The following is a 23886-nucleotide window of genomic DNA, read 5'->3' as shown; positions in this document are numbered from 1 at the left end:
TTTAAACGGAGTAAGGATTTTGACAAATTTGAATTTCGTCTTATTTTACTCTTTTCTTCTTCTTGGCCATGTTTCTCCTTTATATATATGGTAGTTGAAGCCATTTAACTCCGATCACCACGATCTTCATAGTCGTTGTGCACTGGCAGTTCATCATTCGTGCGACTCGTGCATCTGGCAGTTAATCGTTCGTGCATCTAGTAGTTCTCTCTCTCTCTCTCTCTCTCTCTCTCTCTCTCTCTCTCTCTCTCTAAGACGGTCTTTATTTTCCATGATTTTTCTTGTATGGCTTTTATAATAGTGCCCATTGAAACCTTTCTTTAATTTATTACGTGGTAAGTATCTGGCTTGGTTTTTTAGGTAATTTTATTTTTAGTGAAGTTTTTGACACAAAAGACTATGTTTCCCTTTATAGTAGTAGAGATATGCATCAGGGTGTGTATGATATAGAGATTAATGGTAAGCTCGATGTGTAATTATAAATTTTGTGTAAATAAAGTCTAATTATCTTAAAGGGGATAATTGATAATCTAAGAATAGGTAAATTATTTTTGAGATATATTATTTTAGAGTCAATCATGAAGACTAGTACCATGCACACACTTTATAATATAATGTTTAGATTCTCCACAATACTTCCTTCTTTCTGTTTTTTTAGCTGTTATCATAACACGAAGATCACATCTCATAAAATGCCGTAATAGAGTTGGCCAACCCAAACTTGGAAGCAAGTTTTGTAGTTATCATCTCAGTATATGAGCCATGAAAGATCGAAGTAAGATGCCAAAATCGAATCTCGCAAAATCTTTGAAAATTCTATAGAAAGTTTACACAATATTATCAAATGAAAAACATTTCCTAACTTTAACAGAGTTAAAGTTTACACAATACCAAACACATGAGAAAATTGTCCTCGGGACAAATATTTTAGGTGCAATTGATAGTACAGCTTCATAAATCATACGATAGTACAGCTTCCCCACTCTATCAAAGAAAATATATATAATATTCAAGAACAAGAATCAATCATTCGCGAAAAATATCCTTCGTTTCAAATCAACACCAACCGTCGGATCAGCACCCAATTTCGACGGAGATAAGGGCTGCCACGGAGATCAACACGTGGCGGATGGTGAGTGGTGAGGCGACGGAATTTGTTTAATGCTTTGGGCGACCGGCTATGGCCGGTGGGGAAAGTCAAGTCACGCAATGAAGAGTGGTGGTTGAAGTTTCCTTACCAGAAATGGAAAATAAGTTTTACGAAATATTTTAACTTTTTTAAGGTAAGACCATTACCTTAATGGGAAAGTACTAATTAGAACCATTTTTAAATTTTTATATTTATTGATTGTTTTGTTACTTTCTTTATTTCCCACCGTCACGTTTGGTCCGATGCTTTTCTTGTCAATTCTCATGACCTGTAATACCAGTAAAGTAGACAAATCAGTGAATCGCTTCACCTTTTTTTCATTTCTAATGAAAATTTAATTTTAATTTTTTTTAAAAAAAATCCTTAACTCACCTCACCTTTATATATGTCAATGAAAATTGAATTCATGACTTTTACAATATTAGAATAATTTAATTTTAAATTATTTTTACATGGTATTATTCATTGTTTGATTCTAACAGTTTAAGATTAGAGATGCAATATTCTTTTTCGTTTTAAGAGAACATTAGTTTATTGATATTTAGATTATACATAAAATATGTTTGAATCAGATATTAGAAAGAGTCATTATTTAGGTAACTCAACATTTTCAAGCAATTTAGGACTGTCAATTCTAACACTACCCGATAACACGACTCGAAATTCTCACGAAATAAAACGGGTTGAACCCGCACTATTAAAAAGCGGGTCGGCCGTGAGTCAACCCGCCATGACCCATTTAATAAATGGGTCGGCTATTGGTCAACCCGCCAACACGAAGTGGAGTCGTATAACCTGATTATGCTATACTTCTTTTTGAAATTTTAGATGTTGAGAGTATTTGATCATAAGATTAGACAATTTGAAATATTTTGCTTTATAATTATTGGATTTAATTATTTATGAATATATATAATTATTTATATTCTTCGTCTTGTAGAGTTTTTAGTGAATTTAATCAATTTATGCATTTTTTTTTAGTTAAATGGGTTGCATTGTTGACCCTTAAATGAGTCATTTTGTCTAACATGACACGACATATTTGTTAAATGGGTTAAGCGGGTTGGAAACGAGTAACCCGTTTAATAAATAGGTTGAGTTTGGATTTAAATTTTTGACACGATTATTAAATAGGTTGGGTTTGGATTTGTATCTTGCGATATGACAAATACCTTGACCCGACACGAACCCAACCCGATACTACCCATTGACAGCCCTAAATACTAACAATGGGGCAGAATTTTTTTTCGTAAATATCAACCATGATAAGAAAAGACAAAAAAGAAGGATATTAATTCACATACATAGAGGAAAAAATACAAAAAAAAAAAAATATCATATCATATGATAATTGTGGAGCCTAATTACCCATTTTTCATTGAGATTATTTTCTAGACATAAATTATATGTGTAGTTATAAAAAGTAAAATTTTAGTTCGGGCCACAACCCCCTCTAAGCCCTAATTGGCTCCACTAGTGACTGAAACTCATCTAGATAACCATATTAGTGTAGCATATTTAGCAGACTCTTTATTTTTGCTAGGGATGTCAATGGAGCGGGTTGGGGATGGGGATCACAATATCATCCCCATCCCCAAGGTCATTTTCTACCCACATCCCCGCCCCAATCCCCAATAAAAATATATTGGGGATTTCCCGTCCCCATCCCCATTGGGGACTAAACCTCCAAACCCGCCCCAAATCCCCAATAAGAATTTAATAAATAAAATAATTTTCTCATATTGCCTTTTATAAAATCAAAATCTATAACAAATAAATTTAAAATATGATTAAATTCATAAATCATAATTCAATGAGTGCAAAAGTCAAAACACTATTAAAGTAAAAGGGTAACCATTAAAGAAAAGTAGTAAATGTATATATTTGTGATTTATATTATAAAAAATAAATTAAAAAATATATATATAAGTTAAATATATGTATATATTATTGGGGCAGATTTGGGGATGGGGATCACAATACCATCCCCGCCCCATCCCCAATCTTAGATAGCGGGGATTGGGGATCCCCATCTCCATTCCCCATTTGTCCCCGAATTCTCCCCCCATTAGGGGCGGGTATCCAATGGAGCTCCGCCCCGCTGGGGATTTTTGTCATCCATAATTTTTGCTCTTTAGCTATTTTAGAGAGCGTGTTTAGCTTTTTATCTATTTTAACAGCTGCATCAGACTCCTAAGTGACTCTCTATTATAACTTTTAGCTATCTCGCTTCTAAATATAGAGAGCAAGATGAGGCTCTCTATAATTCAAAACATTCATTTTGAGTTACTTTATGTAATTTATAAATACAGTTAAACTATTTAATATTCTTTTAAAAATAATATAAATTTAAAATTAGCTAAAATAGATAGCACTGATACAGACGAATTTCTAAAGTGGCGGGCCAAAATGACTTTTTAACTACTTTAGTCCAAATTTAACTAAAAAATGGATAGCATTGTTAAAGATGTTCCAATGCCCATGAGACGCAATACAAATAGATATGGGAGATGAGGGCAAATCTGCAACATCTCTTTTACTCAACCTTTTCAAGTTATTACCTAAGTGAATAGAGATGGTAAATAAGGGCAAATCTGCAACATCTTTCTTACATAACATTTTCAAGTTATTACCTGTGTAACTCAGTTTTTTTTTTTGTCATAATGACCGGCCTAAAAAGCCCTTACATTTCCCTTGAGACATAATGCAAGATGGGGGCAAATCTACAACATCTCCTTGACTTAGATGTCTTTTGACTAAAATAGGGATGGCAAAAATCCCCAGAGGGGCGGAGCTCCATTGGATACCCTCCCCTGATGGGGGGAGAATTCGGGGACAAATGGGGAATGGGGATGGGGATCCCCAATCCCTACTATCTAAGATTGGGGATGGGGCGGGGATGGTATTGTGATCCCCATCCCCAAACCCGCCCCAATAATATATACATATATTTAACTATATATATTTTAATTTATTTTTTATAATATAAATCATAAATATATACATTTACTACTTTACTTTAATGATGTTTTGACTTTTGCACTCAATGAATTATGATTTATGAATTTAATCATGTTTTAAATTTATTTGTTGTAGATTTTGATTTTAAAAAAGGCAATATGAGAAAAAAAAACATTTTATTTATTAAATTCTTATTGGGAATTTGGGGCGGGTTTGGAGGTTTAGTCCCCAATGGGGATGGGGATGGGGAATCCCCAATATAATTTTATTGGGGATTGGGGCGGGGATGGGGGTAGAGAATGACCTCGGGGATGGGGATGGTATTGTGATCCCCATCCCCAACCCGCCCCATTGCCATCCCTAGACTAAAATAAAACAAAAGCAAAAATTCGTATGCCCAACCTTGGTACAATGACCAAAGCCGAAGTCCAACCAACACATGAAGGAAAATCAACGCCCACAACATGGATTTGATTGAAAGGAAAGAAATCACTTCCTTTATCATTAAACCCCCATTTGGGCATGTTTACTTATTTGAAATGGGAGAGAATGATTACGGGGTAAATTTATTCATGCGTTTACTAATACAGGAAGAAATCATAATGAGTGTAGGCCCCACCTTCTTATAAGGAATCGATTCCTGAATAATCAAAAATTTGATTACGAAGGAGGAAAATGAGTTTAAGAATCAACTCCTCCAGAATCAATACCGATTTTTTTCTTCTCTCATTCCAGTTGTCTCCGATTCATGATTATTTTCATTCTAAGTAAGTAAACGTGCCATTAGTTTCTAGTGGTGTATGTTTGTTCTTGAGAAGACATCCTCAAATTTACAAGTTCCTTCTCAAACTTGACAACTATGAAATTTGAATGAACGATTTGAATGATTTTGTTTACCTTTACAGTACTACTTGAGAATATTTTTGTCAAAATTAGTCAAATTTATAACTATTGAGTTATCTAATTCACCGGCCATGTCAATCAAAATTCACATTTATAAATTATTAACTTCAATTTTCACCATATATGTACCTAATTCACCGGCCATACATATATAAGTTCCTTCTCAACTATGAAATTTGAATCAACAATCAAAATGATTGTGTTTAGTTTTAGAGCAACTCCAACAGCTTTCCTATATCTTAATTTTTCTCCATTTTAGGGAAAAATTTGGCTGTTTTGCTCCAACAGATTCTCTATAATTATCCCTAAAATAGAGATAGTGATGAGAGAGAAAACAAAATTCCCTATATTTACAGCAATCGGTAAAATTTTAGGGAAGGATTTAGGGAATAATTATGGAATCTCTAAAATAGAGAATCTGTTGGAGTTAAAGCAGAAATCTTTTTGGAGCTTTTAATTTTTGCTTCCCTATAATAGAGAAATGATAGGGAAGCTGTTGGAGATGCTTTAGAGTACTGTTGGAGATTTTTTTTTTTTTTTTGAAATAAGAATATTTTTGTTAGAATTAGTCATATTATAAACATTTAGTCATCCAATTCACTGGCTGTCATTTATAATTATTAACTTCATTTTTCACCATATATGTACCTATTCATCGGCCAACCACCCCCACCGCCCCCCCCCCCCCCCCCCCCCCCCAATACAACTTCCTTCTCAAATGTGAAACTCATTTTCGATAACTATGAAATCTGAATCAACGACAAGAATGATTTTGTTTAGGTTTAGAGTGCTATTTGAAAATATTTTTGTTAAAATTAATTAAATATATAACCATTTAGTGATCTAATTCACCGGCCATGTCCATCAAAATTCAAGTTTATAATTAGCAACTTTCATTTTCACCGTAACCTAATCCACCGGCCATATTAATCAAAGTTCTATGGAGCCAGGGGCGGATCTAGTATGTATGTGGGGCGGGCTATAGCCCGTCCGAAGATTTTGGACAAAAAAAAAAACCTAGATGTATATATATATATTTTAGTTGGGTATAAGTGTATTATATATAACTCCAGCCCGTTCGAGTCGACTAACTCGCCCTTCATCACTTATTCACTTGGTCAGCCCCTCTCCTCCTCAGTCCTCATCAGTCATCACACCGTACAAGTCGATTTCGCTCCCACTCTCCCAGGCTCCCAGGCTCCTCCTCCTCGGCTCCTCATCACTTCGATTACCCTCCTAGGCTCCCAGCCTCCTCCTCCTCAGTCCTCATCAGTCATCAGTTCGATTACACTCCCAGGCTCCTCGTCCTCGGCTCCTCCTCCTCTGGACCTCTTCTAAACTTCTGCAAATCTGCAGCTCTGGCCTCTGGGCTCTGGAATTCTCGGCTTCTCCAAGACATCAACATCAATTTGAGGCAATGATTCATTGATTCAATGTAAGATTTTGTTTAATTAATTGAATCAATCCAATTTGGGGCAATTTATAGGGTTTAAGGATTGATGTGAAATTCATGTTCCTGGGTTGTATTCAGGTGAAGATTTCATGGATTGAACTCATTGAAGAATGAAGATTTCATGGATTGAACTCATCTTCGTCTAATCGTCTCATCGTCTGGTATGCAAATCTGCAATTTAACATTTTATTGTTTAATTGTTGTGGACTGTGGGTTAAATGTGATGTGATTAAGTTGATTAATTGATTAACTGTCAAGCGGTTCTACAAATCTGAGTTGCTTATTTCTTTTCCTTTCATAGTTTCATTGTGCATCAGTGCATCAGTGCATATAATTGTGACTTATATTGTGGTTTTTTATTTTTCTTAAATTAGTTATTATGAAAAGTAGTTGATTCAAAGTTATTTTCTTAATTTATAGGTGTTAGAGTAACATGTCAAATCATGAGCCAAAACCGAAGCGATCAAAATTCATTGACTCATGGTTTAAAAGAACAAATGTTGAGTCTTCAAGTTCAAATGTAGTTTCTGAACCTTCCATATCCTCTCCAAATATTGATGTTGAACCTCAACCTTCCATTCCTGAACCACAAAATAATATCAACGGTCTTGAACGTGATCCTGGATTGCGTTGTGCCATATGGAAATATCCAGTGAATGAGCGTGATAGTATTCGAAAAGCCTATGTTTTGTTGGGTCCATTTCAACCTCAGTTAGAATTTCCATTCACTGAACAAGGGAGTCAACCACGTAGATTTCAGTTTTCTTGGTTCAAGGATAATCTGGAGCTCACATTTTCGTTCAATTAAGAGTTTGATTGAATTGTTTAGTTCAATAAAAAAAACTCTTAATGATATGATTGACCAAGGACCCGTGGAATTGCAAGGAGAAGCTGTGGCTGTTCTTAAAGCTATGATGTCTTTTGATTTTGTGTTCTGCTTGCTTCTAATGCACAAATTGATGAAAATTACTGAAGTTCTTTGTCAGACATTGCAGCGAAAATCTCTTGACTTCGTACATGCTATGAAGTTTGTTGAACATACAAAATCATTTCTTCAAGAGATGAGAGAAGAAGGCTGGGATGACTTGGTAAGAAATGTTGAAACTTTTTGTGAAAAGCATGATATTGATATGCCTGATATGAATGCTCGTTATAAGGATGGTACAGGTCGTCGTTGCCAACAAAGAGATTTCATTACAATTGAGCATCATTACCATATAGATGTCTTCAATGCTTTAATTGATTTTCAGTTGAGTGAGTTGAATAGAAGATTCTCAGACCAAACATCTGAACTTCTTATACTTAGCTCAACCTTGGATCCTCGTGATAACTTCAGAAATTTTAAAACTGAAGATGCATGCAATCTTGTAAAGAAGTTTTATCCTGAAGATTTTGTTGATAGTGAAATGTTTGCTCTAGAATTAGAGTGTGCATTTTATGAGAAAGATATGCGTAGTGATCCAAAGTTCCAGAATTTGGAATCCATTTCTGATTTGTGCAGAATGTTGGTTCAAACAAGGAAGTCAGAATTTTTCCCTATGCTTTATAGATTGATTTGTCTAGTTCTGACTATTCCTGTTTCTACGGCGACCACTGAAAGAGCATTTTCAGCTATGAACATCATTAAGAATAGACTTAGAAACAAGATGGAAGATGAGTTTCTTGGTGATTGTATGGTCCTTCATATTGAGAAGGAATATGCTGAATCTATTGACAATGAATCGGTGATCAAAGAGTTTGAAGCTTGTGGAACTCGTAGAGTTAGATTTAGTTAGTTTAGGTTCTTGTATTGCATTGCACGTTTATTTTGTTATTGATTTTGTTTTTTAGTTTTGTATAGATATGCATTTGAAGGGTAAGGCTCACTACATCCCCCTTGACTAGGTGTATATTTTTCTTAAATTAATAAAATTCTCTCGCACCGTCGAGATTCTCTATAATATATATATATATATATATATATATTTTTTTTTTTTTTTTTTTTTTGTTGAAGAAATCTCAGCCCGTCCAAAGTTTCAATCCTGGATCCGCCCCTGTATGGAGCGGCATGGAAAACATGTTACAGGGAATCAGACCGGACGAGATTTGTTGGTTGAAGTTAATTAGTCAGCTGGCTAAAAATGTTCCCATGTACTTTGAATCTTCGTTATTTTTAACGTCTAAATCATTGAATCTTGCAAAAGGCAAAAGGAGAAAGCAAAAACATCATATATAGTTTGATAATATGTATTGAATCAAATCCATGGTCACGTACAGACAAGTTTGAAATTTCCTAGATATGATGTCTCCTAGGTTCAAATGTCCAATAGCTATATGGTAGCCATTTGCTATGGATTCTATAGGTTTTACAAATTGAAGATCAAAGTAGTCAATTTTTGCGACGACTTATATTAGTATCCTAAGCAAAAGTGGTTATTCCCTGTCCTTGGAAACTTCCAATATTTATATGACCCTTTCTTTCTAGTTTCTTCGATTCATATTTTATACATTGCACACTAGTATCCTTTTTTTGTGTTGTCGGTAGCTCATGAATCACATTGAGGTGGCATCAATCAATTGTAAAAACCTAAAGTTTCACGAAAGAAATGCATAAATATTTTTCAGAAATAAAGTTAATTAATTTTGACTTGAGAATCACGGCTTGAGGTTTTATGTGTTCGCGACAAGCAGAAAAAGGATGGGTTCTTTGTAATTAAACCACCATAAAATGCGTTATCCACGCTTAACTAATCATCCGAGAGATCAGAGAGTAAAAGAAAGCATGTGTTCTTCATGGTTTGTAATTTGGAATTGGCCGGCAAAGGATGATGAGAATTTTTTTTTTGTCATTGAATAATTTTGAAACATGTGTAGAGTAGCATTAAAAGATTTTGTGGTCACTCACTCTTAAATTGAATTAATTTCAAGAGCTTTCTTGAAGAAAAAAAAATTAAATTTAAAGAGTTGACATAAAAATTTATTGATCATGTGAAATATGGTTACAAGCAAAGCTTAGAACATCCCTAAGCAATTTAGGAACAATATCATTCCATTCAAACTAATCATTTAGACTCATAAGCTTCACTTGCAAATCTATGTGCCACTGCATTTGCAGTTCTAGGTGTATTACAGATAGAGAAAAAGCTATTGAATAAGGATTCAAATTTGCTCACCACAGATACTTTAGTGGTGATATCACCACTCAATATAAAACTGTCATGTGTTATAAAACATAATTATAGTTAATCATGATGTTTTATTAAAAAAATAAATTTTAAGTATTAAATTAATTATATATGACGTGGAAAATTTTAATAGGGTAGTAATATCACCACAAAATAAAAATGGTTAGCAAATTTGAATTCATTAAATAATAAGAAGTTATTGAAAAAGTCTATGTGCCACTGCATTTACAGTCCCTAAACATCACTGTTATTGAATAATAATTAAGAAGTATAAATTACTCCTAAAGAAAAAGTCGCGTCTCTCTCTTGTACTGTGTTACGGTTAAGTTTCACAAGCACACAGTACTCGCTCTCAAATTATGGCTACAAACGTAACGTTAGGGTTATGTTGTTAGCAACAGGGACAACGTTTAACACCCTACTTGGCACGACGCAGCACCTTAAGGCATGTGGCAGATTCTACCTCAACAGGGAGTCAACTTTTCAAGCATCTAGCTTGCTCTGTTCTTCTTTAACAATCAACCACGCACGAACTCTAACCCTCGGCTTTGCAAAATCTAGGTTGGTGGGCATCTTGTGGCTCCTACTGTCATCATCGATGTTATCTTGAGATTGCTTGCAGATCACGACATGTGCCACAAAGAGATCATCTCAAATGTTCAACTTTGTGTACTCTTAAGGCTATATGTTGTGGCGTTTACTTATAGATTTATCTTTCAAACGAGCTTTTTGGTTGTTGTGGTTCTGCGGTTCTGTTGATGATTTTGTTGCTGGCATGGAGGCGTAATACTTAATGGCGACAGTGTCTAGAAGTTTGCAGTTGTCGACAGCGACTCCATTGCGGGAATTCTAAATGACGCTTGCTTGGTGTGCACAACACAAGATGCTAGGGTTTCCTTTGGGTTAGGCCTAGGAGATGTATGTTTCAGCCGTATATTTGAGCATGTAATTACTCGGGTTAGTCTTTAGGACCTAAGTGATTTTTTTTTATAAAAACATGGGATAATCGGGATTATAGTTTTGAATATAGGAAGATTTATGCTCCTCCCTAAAAGCACATGAGGAAATATTTCATTGATGAACAATATGGGTAAAATACTAAAATTACACATAAGAACATGTTTCTGCCTAAATTCAAAGGTCCAGTAGAGAACTGTATGGTAGGCTGGGGCCTGATGTTTGGCGAATAGCCAAATATGGTGTGGTGCATGGCAGTCACCTATCAAATGTAATATACCGGCGTCAAGAGCTAGACCGGGTGATCGATCTTCTCTCTTTCGATACATGAATTAGTCAATGTATTAATGTTGATTTAACAACTGTACGTGAGTAATGAATGCTTACCATAAATGATGAGATAGTGATGTTTATATATTGGTGCTTGGGTCCATTCCTTGCACTTGTCTTTTGATGTGGGATTGATAGACTCCTACTGGAAAAAGATTTTGCGCGTACATGTTAAGGCGCTTTCTAAACATGGCTGAGGTTGAGCTTACTCCAGCAGGGTTGTAGAGCGGCCGAAACAGTCACCCGATGTTTAGCTTGGCGATAAACCATATGTACAGGAGTATTAATATAAATGTAAAACACACAAAAATACCAGCTCTCAAACCAAAAATAAAATAGGGTATAAAGGCACATATTGAAATTGGGTAAGACACGAAGAATGTTATTGGCTAACTGGAAAATAATATGTTATCGCATGTGCTTTACATAACTTTTTTCACAACATTAACATTATTTGTCTCTAGGAAGGAAAAAGAAAAAAAGAAAGTTTCTCCCTCGACCAAAATGGAAAGTTGAGTTTACCAAAATACAAAGTTTATATAGATAATTCACTATAAAGCTAAGGAAATACATACAAGCTTTGTTTTCAAAAAGAGTGCGGCTATTGACACCCTATCATTTTCTTTGTTCACTCTACTTGCTCATTACACTGTACATTTTAATTTCATATTAAATTTAATTATCTAACCCATTTCTTTTTCCATAAATATACAATTAAAAAAGATTTGTTTAACCAAAATCTCTAATTTAAATTATACCAATAAAAAATATAGGGTTATTATCACAAATGGTACCTGAACTTATCCTCTATTTTATCGATGGTACCTAAACTTCCATTTTAATCACAACCAGTACCTGAATTTTTCGATTTCATTTTAAATGGTACCTAAGGCCACATTCGATCACTATTCCTGCCAAAAAAAACCAAATCTAAAAAAAGAAAAAACAAAAAAACAAGTTTAAGGCAAGTCTATTACCAAAAAATCATCACTAAATATGATCGCAACCCTCGAAATCATCAAAAATCATCACTATGATCGCCTCCCATGCCGTTTTTAGTCGGAATAGTGATCGGATGTGGCTCTAGGTACCATTTAAAATGAAATCGAAAAGTTCGGGTATTGGTTGTAATCAAAATTGAAGTTCAGGTACTATTGATAAGATTGAGGTATAGTTCAGGTACCATTTGTGATAATAACCCAAAATATATATATATATATATATATATATTAAAGTTTCCTAACAAATTCATAGTCTGATGTACTTCCTTTTTTTAAAAAAAATTTTCTCTTCAGTTTCAATGTTAATTTATTTCAATCCATGTTAAAAGATTAGTAAGTTACCAACTGTAGCAATGAAGAAGAGAATGATTTGATAATAAGCATTAAACAAAAACCATAACTACGCGCCTGAGAGAAAAAACTGGTTTCTCCCTTCCTGTCAGGCGGCAAGCCTTTCGCTGTCGTCAGACTAGCCTTTGTCGACCCCTTGTGGGTCTGGAGCGAGCCAGATTCCTCAATCGACATCTGGTTTAGATCGAGGAAATTGCGATGGCGGTTATTGTGGTGAGGCATGGGGTGATCGTGGTGGTTGTTGGGCTTTGGTGTGCCCCTCGGTGGTCTGGTCGGTAGAATGGCGTGGTGAAGCGAGTCCAGAGCCTGCTGGGTGGCGCCGTGGTTGTGGTGGCGCGGTTCGGGTCTGATCGGATTTGTTCTATCTGGGTCACATCTTTTCGATCTGATATGGGAATGGATTTCTCTAGCAAAGGCTGTGTGTTTCCATGGCGAGGAAAGGATGGCGGAATGATGATGGGGGGTGCCGGGGTCATGGCGACGCGGTTTGGGCCTGATTAGATTAATTTGATCTGGTTTGGTTCTATTCGGACTAATATGGGGTTGGGGTTGTTTAACAAGGCCCGCGCGGTTCCATGGCGCAGTAGGGAGGGGGGACTAATGATGGTGGCGGTCTAGCGACTCTGGAGGCGCGGTGTAGTTGGTGGTCTGTCGGTGGTGGCTGTGGTGGGGTTGTGCCAGGCTTGGATGGCATCATGGATCTCCCTTGTTTCCTTGGTAGAGGCTTGGGCTTGGGCGGCTTGTTGGGCCCTTCGTTTGGGTACGGCCTGGGTTGGGATTTTTCTTTATGTTTTTAATTTTATTTATATTAATTAGTTAGTGATGTCTCGCTTTCGGCGTGGAATAAGTCCCTACATCTATTTTGTAGGACTAGTCGGGCTAAATGCCTGTGCGTGCACTCTAAGTGCCTTGTCTGGCATACCGAGGCGACGATCAATTAAATGGTCTCAACCTCCTAGTGGCAGAATGAAACTAAGTGTCGTCAGAATTATTTTCCGGCAGCAACGTAGTGGGAAAGCTAAGTTAGTAATTATGCTTCGTTATAATCGAGTTGTCTTTCTGGTATGTCACCGCTATGTTAAAGCAAATAGAGTAGCTAGTAGTGCACTCTTTGCTAATTGGTGCTTGTTAGAATACATCCTGATATTATTTCAGGACGTTCTCTAGATGTTTATTGTAATAAGGGGTTTAGGCTCAACGTCCCCCCCCTTGTATTCAGTTTCATTAATCAAGGCTTGAGGGTAGCCGTACAAGTCCTTTATTCTCAAAAAAAAAAAAAATTATGAAGTTAACACTAATGGTTTTGTGATTTGAATAACGAATTATCGAAGAGGAGGGAACAAAAAGACAAAATGGTAATAAATTCATATTTGGGTGGAGAAGATGAAGATTAATATTATCCAATGAGAAATCATTTAAGCAATCCATATATATTTAATTAATTGGTTATGTATTTAGTTTTTTTTATATATTTGAATTTTAGAAAATTAGTGTACTTATTAATCATTTTGTATTTAAGTAATATAGTTTTATACTTAAGTAATATAGTTTTTTAATTATTCAAATATATTAATAGCGTGAATTAAGAAAATGGCAATAGCTGTACCGTTCAAAAAATGCATGGTCCAATTAAATCCGGTGATTATGAATGAGACTTGATATTAGATTAATATTACCAGATCATTTGATTAACATTTGTTTTAGCTGGCATGTGATCAATCAACATGCGAGTGCGTATTAATTAATGTTTATACTAGTTATTTAGTTAAGTTGCTCGAAACGAACCCGTATCCATGTCAAGTTGACCATCTTCCCAATTAATTAACTATGCCCACCTGGGATGTCAAGTCATGAATGACTCATAATTTCTCAAATCTATTTTTATAGAGAATTACCTTAGGGTTGTCCCCAAATCACCTAAAACAGGTTTATTTACATTTTTATTTTTGGAAAATTACAACCAAATCCTTTAGGGGTCCTACACAAAGGTTAATCATCTTCCAATTTTCTAAACCAAGTCTATTACCTGATTTAAAATCATGTGCTTTTAATCATTTGGTATAATGACGTAATTTTTTTTTAGTTAAAAGAATGTTCTAAGTTTGACTCATGTGCCCAAGACATATATAGACTACACATAATAACTCACCTTTAAAAGCACGAAGAAAATAAAAACTCTTTAATTAATTTCACATTTGACAATCGATAACAACACAACTAGTAGAACAAAAAAGCAATACTCCTGAAAACTCATGATCTATGGATTCTTTTGATGTCCTATTGAGCTCCCACAATGACTACAAGCAGCTCATTAGACCTCTTCTTCTTACTATGATCACCAAAACAATTAGAAATAGTGCTAAAAGTATGATTAATACTGGGTTTATATTTCAGCCCATAAGCTGCCTAAGAAAATATGAACAAAAAATAATTAGAAACTAGGAACTTATGCTAAGAGCAAGTTCACCCGTTGGGTCACCAGGTCACCTACTATTCACTATTTTTTAGTATTAATTTCACCATCTGGGTCTCGAGCACAGTGTATTTCGTGCCCTGAGTCACGGGTACAGTGTATTTCGTGACCCAGAGAATGAAAATATACACTAAAAAACAGTGAATAATAGGTGACCCGATGACCCAATGGGTGAACTTGCTCTAAGTTGGTCCAATGATAATTCTTTCCATAATTGTAGACTGAAAAATAAGAGATTCTAAATCTTAAACACCGCTCAAAGTAGTCTTAAGATGTCCTACGAGTTGATGGACCATTCCAAAAAAGCTTAAAAAGTACTATTGGAATGCCCTACATGTGGCTCTACATACCTCTAACGCCGCTAGTAGCAGTTCCACCAGTGGCGGTCGTAGCTAACAAATTTGATACCTACTAAAGACCAATTTGGAACCAAAAAGCCTCTCATACCAATAACGCATAAGATAAAAACAACCGTCACTGCCCAATTACAATCATAGAACATAGTTGCTCGAAAACAAGGTGGCTAGAAACCACCAATCCCGTTCCAACCAAAAGTTAGGAACCAAACAGCTCTAGCAACTTGTTAGACACCTGACATGAACATTCACTCACTTGTCAAAACACCAAAACGCATCATATATATCCGTCTCCCTAACAAAAAATACAGCCTATAAACCCCCACTACAGAAAATGAGGCACTGTCTTGCACCCATGAGATTCGACGTGGATCTCATAGAGAACTAGGCAACCCTCCTCTAGATATTTAGAAAGGTAAAACTAGAGCCTACAGAGATTGACTCTAAGAGCAAGTGCACCCGTAGTCAAGAAAAGGCAAAGTCGAGAAGTCAAGAATTCGACCAGTCAAGTTACTATTCACTGCCACTGGACATGGGTTTACACCAGTTGTTTTTCTTGCCCGGTCAACACTATTCATTATTATATAATTTTAGGGGGTCTCGAAAATCGACTTTTTACACATACATAATTTGGGAAAAATTCCTTCATGAAAGTTATAGAGATCGTCGATACGATCTCGTGCATACATGGAACGCAATATTCGGAGTTCGTATGAATTTATTATGAATTTTTGAAATCTGAAAATTTTCCATAAATAGCAAAAAAAAAAAAATTTCTATTTTGTTTAAAAGGATCTTAAATTTTCAGTTTTTCATTTCCCCCCCTCCGGTTCTCTCTCTCGCAGCTGCACCAGACGAAGGTCCGACCCGACCCGGATTTTTCTCCGTCCTCCGGCGTCCTCCGGCCAAGGACTCGGCCCCCCCCGAGGTCGCCTCACCTCGTCCGGCCTCTTCGTCGCCTCAGCCCGCCCAGACGCTGCCCCCAGGTGGAGATCGAAGCAACCCCAGGCGGGTATGCTTGTTGTTGCTGCTTCAGTTTCTGCTGCTGCTACCCCCGAGGTCGCCTGACCTCTTCTCTCTCCTCTTCCTGTCACCCACGTTTGGGTGTGGGTCGAGCTGGCACAAGCCTTGGCTGGGCAAGGAAAAAGTCATGAACTTGACTTATTTCTTGGCTGTAGTCAAGAAAGGGTGAGTTTTGCCCAGTCAAAAAACCAACGGTGGAAGGAGCAAAATCCATCTCAAGGTCATGTAGTCATGTTTTTCTTGACTATGACTATGACTATGACCTCCGGTGGACTTGCTCTAAAGTGTAGGGAATGTGAAACTTTTTAGAGTTGTGTACGTGACTCCTTGAAAATCAATGATATGGAAAGAAAAATCTCATATTAGAAAAAAGACACAACAAGGTACAAACATATAGAATTTATATGGTTGATTGATTTGAAATGGTATGTGAATCCTTTTGGTACAAAACCTCAAACCAACCTTTTCCCAAAGTGAAGATATATCAGTGTTATGTGATATTATGTGATACCATTAGTAGTAATTAAGCCACCTGATTTGTGTTGCACAACAATAATTGGTATCAAAGTCAAGTTCAAATGACACGAATCATTGAAGGTAGAATTAGGCGAATGATTAAGGCAACAACCAAAATTGCAATAGATGGAGCGGATTCAAAGGAAATTTCCTAACAAGATGAAACTCTTGATTGCAGAGACTCCATGGCCAACCAAGATAGGAATGGACTAGGATAGATAATTGGATTGGCGAAGAAATTCTTAACCTTATACTTTGTTTGTTACATCAGATTTTGAATTGGATTGGAGCTCTGTCCTTTTCAGAAAGAAAAAAAAAATTGAAAACAAAAAAAATATAGAAAGAACGTTGAGAGAGAGAGAGAGAATTCCCCTAAATTTTCCATTGACGACGTAGATATGAATTGCAGTACGAGCGTAAGCTTCGTGTCAGGGACCGGAGATGGCAGGAGACGAAGAATACAAATGTAATGGAGGTCAGAGTGGACCGAAAATTGCCTGGAGATTGGCGGAACTTAGCTGAAGAGGAAGATGTCGGCGAACTTGGCCGGAGATGGTTGGGTTTTGCCGGATATGGCCAGAAGTGAATGGTATTGGCCGCTGAGGATGGGATGAAGATGGAAGGCCGGTGGTTGTTGTTGGCGGCTTGGCGCGTATCTGTTTTGCGATAGGGTCAATGTCTCTCAAAATTTATATCCACTTCTTATCCCACCTATTCAACAGGATTATATGTCCTACTATGATAGGAATTGAAATTTCCAATCCATAGAAATCCAGATTGCCAAACAGCTAGACAGACGCACTGCATAAGTGAAGTGACTCGTAAGCTTATCATAGATACTCTAACAGGTCTACTGTAGCATGGGGAGGCTTTAGTTGTTAACGGTAAAACGGTAAAATGGTAAAAATTGACAGTTTAACTGTTAAGCTGAAAGTGGGAAATGGGTGGGTGGTCACAGAAGTACTGTTCCCATCAATGAGACCGGTACAGAAAGGAAAACAAATAAATAATAATAATAATAAAGCTTCGGACAAACAACCGGCAACCGGCTGAGGCGGTGGAAGGAGAGAAAAGGGGTGAAAATATTTTAAAGGAAATAATAATATTCCATATCCGCTTAAAATGGGTCTGAAATGTTCCCTCACACGTCCTATCACCTCACTCTGATTTCTTCCCTTTCTTCTTTCTTCTCTCTGCCTCTCTGTGTTGCCTATGTGACTCTACGACTCGAATCGTACAGAGCAATTAGTACTCGCCGGCGATTTTAAACCCATCGCCGAGACTAAATCACTTAATGCGATCAAACTCATTAGCTTAATTCAGCTCCGGCTTCCACTACCACTGCTCCACCTGATTTTGATTTCTCCCGGGATCGCCAAAACGCACCGTTCAGCGTTTCGTTGTGTTGTTTTCTCGCGTGTTCGGATTGTAATTTGAGCTCCGATCATGTTTTTGACTTAGTGGTGTGTGATCCTCCTTGTCGGTCGATCTCCGCCTTTGATCAACGGTGAGAGATAGGGGAATTGAGCTAGGGGAGTGAAATCGGAGTCATGTTGGATCTTAATCTCAGCGTGGTGGGATCGTCGTCGGAACAAAACGACGTCTTCGTCGTCGGCTCGTTTCCGGAAGGCTCCGGCAGCGCGACGCAAATGGACGAGTCCGGGACGTCCAACTCGTCCGTCGTCAATGCCGACGCCTCCAGCTCCAACGACGACTCGTGCTCCGCACGCGCCACCGTGACGACGTTCAACTTCGATATTCTCAAGGTCGGTGGAGGAGAAGAAGACGACGTCGCTGTGACGAAGGAGCTGTTTCCGGTGAACAGTTGGCCGGGGAAGGGGCAGGGGCAGCAGTACTCGCCGGCATCATCGTCGGCGAGGCACAACTTGATCGAGCTTGGTGGTCCCGCGGAGGTTCAGCAGAAACAGCCACAACCACAACCACCGCCACCGCCACCACAACAACCGCAGGTGAAGAAGAGCAGGAGAGGGCCCAGGTCTCGGAGTTCTCAGTACAGAGGGGTCACTTTCTATAGAAGAACTGGTAGATGGGAATCGCATATTTGGTTAGTCAAATTTTCATTTACTTCAAGGTTGATTTTTCAGCTTGAATGCAAATGCATCCGTCTCTCTTTGTAAGTATTTTAATCCCAATTATTTTGTTTGGTGGGCGCAGGGATTGTGGCAAACAAGTGTATTTGGGTATGGCTTCTTGACCTTTGTATGATTGACTTGGATTAGTAATTATTCAAACTATTTGGTATGCTTTTTCTGTTTGGGAAGTTTTGATGAAAAATATGGATTTGATGTAGGTGGATTTGACACTGCTCATGCTGCTGCTAGGTAAAAGCCTTGTTCACACGTTTTCTTGAATTTCACACTGTTTGTCAATTCAGATAGTTTATTATTGTGGGTACTATATGTTTTACTTTTGGCGGTTTGGATTTGCTGAATTTAGAGCCTACGATCGAGCTGCGATTAAGTTCAGGGGAGTTGATGCTGATATCAATTACAATCTCAGTGATTATGAGGAGGATATGAAACAGGTTGGATGATTCACAAGTCTCTTGCCGAAACTAAAATCTGGTTAATTTCAACTTCCGAGTGTAACGAGGTTTTGATCTATTTCTAATAAATGCGCAGATGAAGAATTTGACCAAGGAAGAATTCGTGCACATACTACGTCGGCAGAGCACTGGTTTCTCGAGGGGGAGCTCAAGATATAGAGGGGTTACACTGCACAAATGTGGTCGTTGGGAAGCTCGAATGGGGCAATTCCTTGGCAAAAAGTGAGGACTCTCTTGTGGAATTTGAATTTTTTATTTTTTATTGTACGGATGGTTCTAGCTATAACAAGCATATAAGCTGTTGGTTTGAACTGTTAATTGATGTGCTGTAAATTCTCAATATTCTTGTTTTTCTCTTTTAGTTGTTTGAAAAAAAAAAAGAAAAAAGTCTTGAGTGCCTATTTCAAAGAAAAAATAATTGTGGGCATGGTGGTTTTATCATGGAGGTAACAATGCTTGCATGCAGGTATATATATCTTGGGCTATTCGACAGTGAAGTAGAAGCTGCAAGGTCCTAATGATCATGAATTACACTCTACCTGACACTGAATTTATTACCCTAAATTCTCAACCTCATTGGGTTCCATCCAACACTTCTCTCCCTTTTGATTTTTCTGGAATTAGGGCTTATGACAAGGCAGCTATCAAATGTAATGGAAGGGAAGCTGTCACCAACTTTGAGGCAAGTACTTACGAAGGGGAGATGATATCTGATGCTGTTAATGAAGGTATAATAGAAATGTTAGTAATTTGTACAATTATATTGCACATATGCATCCGTTTTTCAAACATCTTCTTGACTTATGTCAAGTTTTCATATCTCAAGTTCTTTGTCCTGATAGATGTGCTTGATTTTTTCAATGCAGATGGCAATCACAATCTTGATCTGAATTTGGGAATATCTCCTCCTTCATTTGGTAATGGTCAGAAGCAAGGCGAGGGGCATCTTCAGTTCCATTCTGGCCCTTATGAGGAGCAAAATGGAAAGAATATGAGGGTAACTTAATTTATCTTTGATACATATATCAGTTCCGTTAGATTTTGTATTGATAAGTACCGAGTTAGGTTATTCCCATTCAAGGTTCTCACCCCTTTTTTTTTTTTTGGCCGGAAGCTATTCTGGTTTGAAATGGTTTTAAACACTAATATAACCCGCATTCATTATTTTGACATCTCTGAAATGGAAAAAGAAAACTGAAAGTGTGTGCAGTTAGAGCTATCATGATACATTTACATATTTTTCCGTTTCTGGTTGGTTAAATCCTTTCTCTTTCTCCTTTAATCACGGTTGATAGTCTTGTGACCATATTTTGCTGCTAAAAATAAACACAATTATGATTTTTGCAGATGGTGCCCAATGCAAATGCAACAATGACTGCTTCACCTTTCAGAGGCGTAATAATGACATCAGAGCACCCTCCTTTATGGAATGGTGTATATCCTAGTTTCCTTCCGAATCAGGTAGCTTATATGCTTTGTTATGAATGACACAACTTATGTTCAATTCTGTTACCTATGTGGCTCTTGTTTATTCCGTTGAACCTAGTGGTATCATTTTTGCCATAGCCTAGATGCTGGATTTCTCTAAAACAACCTGCCATATTGGTAGCTTAACATAACTAATGGTGAATGAACTGGGCATAGAACAGAACATTAATACTAAATTTAACTTAGCTTTGGTGTATGCCTTATAAGTTGACACTTTGTATTCTGTGTTATACATCACTATGAGTATGAGTAGTGGGATTTAAGAAAACAACAAGATAGAAAGGTCCTTCTCGTGTTGGCATGACTTTATAAACTGAACTTGGAACTGCCCTTGTTACTATGTTCAAGTTTGTTCATTCATTTTTGTATCAAGGCCTGAAGAGTAAGGTGCACTTCGCACTACTAAGAAATCTTCAGTATAAAGTGGTCATAGTATAAGTATAACCTTCCGAATACTGATTCTTTTCTTGAATCATTTTGACAGGAAAGAGCAATAGAGAAGAGAATTGCATTAGGATCTCAAGGACCTCCCAATTGGGCTTGGCAAATGCATGGCCAGGTCAGTGCCCCAATGCCACTGTTCTCTACTGCAGCATCATCAGGATTCTCATTTACAGCTACCAGTCCGTCCGCTGCTGTCCTCCCCATAATCCCCTCAAACCCAACCGCCCTCAATCTCTGTTTTACATCTTCAGCCACGGCCGCCCACCATACGTCTCAATAAAACCATTACCACATTGAAGTGGTGGTAGCCGATTGCCTCCCATATATTCAAAGGGCATCCACAACAAACTGGCCGGTGGTCCTTCAGATTCTTTGTATGTGATTCAAATAGAGATTGATACATACACTAGTACACCACAACTGACTCCATGTTTATCAACCACACTCTGAACTCTATTTATATTTGTTCTCTGAAATATGTTATAGCTGACCTGAGCTCTAATGTAAAGTTTCAAGTTCTCATGGTGGCGCTCTTATTCTAAGACGGTTGCCGATTTCAATGTTTGTTTAATGTAAACCGTATAATGCTTTCCAGCATATGGGACAGAAGTATTTGTACTTGTCCCAAGTTTAGAAAAGCCATGTAGAGGAATAATTATAGTTGCTATATACTCTGTCCAAAACAAAAGGATGTACAAGTACACAGCTTCATAATGCAATGGGACAATTTTTAGTGATGGGTGCTGTAGATATTGCTGCTTTACTAGTGGAAGAAGAACAAAGCTTGGAAAAAGGAGGTCGTTTCCCAGTTGTCTTACGCTGAAAAGCAATTTTCTAAGTTCTAAGGAAGATCAAAACCAAATCTTTCTTAAATCTTTCTAAAGAAAGATTGACATGAAAACTCATTGGTTACTTTGACTCCTTTCTATCCTAGAGGATAACCTTTTAGAGGCCACCCACAGCCGGGGTCAAGTTCCCAATTGCGTGCTCTGTTCTATTGTTCGAATGGGAAGGATTTCTTTCTTCTTTTCCTATTATATATTAAAAGAAAGAATAATACTATGTGAATTACATTTTTGTCTACTATTTACATGTTGTCTTATGTAATACATATGCCATATTTATATATAAAATTGTAATACACAACAATCAGTCGTCGAATTTATGATCTTTAATATATACTTTTATCACTAAATTAGTAGAATTTAGTTATTTATATATTTAATTCGAGTCACCAATAGTTTTCAAAAGAGTTCATTATCTTAGGAAAGGAAAAGATGGACAATCCTAATCCTCAAATTGGAAAGGTTGTTAGAAGTATACACCCATTTTAGAAGCGACATGCACTTGAGGCATAGGATGATACTAGATTTTCAATTATTATGTCCTTCTCAATTCTTAGCCACTTGGTGTTTCGGGAGATAATTGAAGAATTTGTTGGAAATTTAGTATAATATTGTCAGGTTAATTTACAGTTATGAAACACACGAAGTGAATCAAATTTTTTTTCCCAAACTACAATATTCGCAAACCAAACGAGATCTAAATGTATTATACTATTGTAACAACTATTTTACAAAAATATAGATCACCTAATCAAGAGTGTTACACCTAAAAGGCAGTAAATTCAGTGACCTTTATTAGTGCGGAAAAAGTCACAGTATCCCAACTTAAGTCATTCTATACTTTGGTACTTCATCTTCTAAATATATCACTTTGGTACTTCATCTTCTAAATATATCACTTTGGTATCTCAACTTATTACTTATGCATAAAATTCATACACGTTGTTAATAACATTGTTAACTCAAGTGTCATATAACTTTCTGTCATGAGTATTTTCGTCTTTTTATATTGTCCCACTAAAAATCTCATGGTATTTGTCACTTAACAAAAACTCACTCTGTTAATTCATACTTATTTTTATTAAAATATAAAAACACAACAAAAACACTTGTTAAATCCTTCTTCATTGCCAATGTAACCAAACAACCATGGATCTATATTTAAAGAGTAAGCAAATAACTACAACAACCATAGATCCTAAAAGTTTCTAGCAATTTCTACAACTCTACTAGACAATCTGCTATGATTGATATTGAAATTGATTATGCATAATGAATTGAACAAGCATTTTTCCTTTTTTGTCTGAAGAGTTCTTCAATTAAAAAGGGACAGGCTCAAAGCGTAAAACTTGAAGAAGAAAAAACTAGTATCTACCCAACAAATTACACTTGAAAAGCTAAGATAAGATGATATAGAATCAACAATTAATAAAGCTAAGAGACAATCTGATCTCATTCATGCGACTCTCTATTTGTGGATTAGCAGGATGAAAAACGATATATCTCTCACTTCTTCTCATTTTAATTTATTCTGTTTCTTAGGATCATAGCAATAAGTCAAAATTTTCTTGATGACAAATTTTATTTTCAGCAAAAAGAAAGGAATTTTAGATTCTCTCCATAGAATTTTTTGTGGGAAAACATAAATTGACCAAAATACCCATGGTAGAAAGCTACATAACACTTGAGTCAACAGTGTTATTAACGGAGTGTAAGAAAGTTATGCATAAGTAAGTAATACGTTGAAGTACTAAAATGATATATTTAGAAGATGAGGTACCAAAGCATAAAATGACTTTAAGTTGGGGTATTGTTTGTAAATTTTTCCCTTATAAATGTTCTCATTTTGCTACGTGATTGGACAACATTTAATTGGCCCACCGCTACTAGGCTCTTCTGCAGTAT

At 36.7% G+C, this 23886-nt stretch overlaps 2 protein-coding genes and 1 long non-coding RNA gene across 4 annotated transcripts; all 3 read left to right on the top strand.

The window, feature by feature from the left end:
- The first annotated feature begins 6136 nt into the window (after positions 1–6136).
- Positions 6137–7242, top strand: LOC121049525. The gene is made up of 3 exons (XR_005800628.1): positions 6137–6449; positions 6546–6628; positions 6888–7242. It is a non-coding gene; the product is annotated as an uncharacterized LOC121049525 (long non-coding RNA).
- An 18-nt stretch (positions 7243–7260) lies between these two features.
- On the top strand, positions 7261–8242 carry LOC112163892. Its single transcript, XM_040505939.1, has 2 exons — positions 7261–7555; positions 7625–8242. The coding sequence occupies exons 1-2, from the start codon at positions 7322–7324 to the stop codon at positions 8240–8242; spliced, it is 852 nt and encodes a 283-aa protein (XP_040361873.1). The 5' UTR covers positions 7261–7321.
- Positions 8243–17778: 9536 nt separating this feature from the next.
- LOC112165104 (ethylene-responsive transcription factor RAP2-7) lies at positions 17779–21873 on the top strand. 2 transcript variants are annotated; one of them, XM_024301519.2, is made up of 10 exons: positions 17779–18703; positions 18814–18839; positions 18950–18980; positions 19096–19183; positions 19281–19426; positions 19671–19715; positions 19829–19932; positions 20071–20201; positions 20552–20665; positions 21177–21873. In XM_024301519.2, the coding sequence occupies exons 1-10, from the start codon at positions 18189–18191 to the stop codon at positions 21414–21416; spliced, it is 1440 nt and encodes a 479-aa protein (XP_024157287.1). In that variant the 5' UTR covers positions 17779–18188; the 3' UTR covers positions 21417–21873. The 2 variants fall into 2 exon arrangements, with proteins under 2 accessions (XP_024157287.1, XP_024157288.1); XM_024301520.2 differs by lacking the exon at positions 19671–19715.
- The last annotated feature ends 2013 nt before the right edge of the window (positions 21874–23886 follow it).

This window comes from Rosa chinensis, chromosome 5 (assembly GCF_002994745.2).
Source record: "Rosa chinensis cultivar Old Blush chromosome 5, RchiOBHm-V2, whole genome shotgun sequence".
In the NCBI taxonomy this organism is placed as follows: Eukaryota; Viridiplantae; Streptophyta; class Magnoliopsida; order Rosales; family Rosaceae; genus Rosa; species Rosa chinensis.
This window is presented reverse-complemented; position numbering and strand designations above follow the sequence as displayed.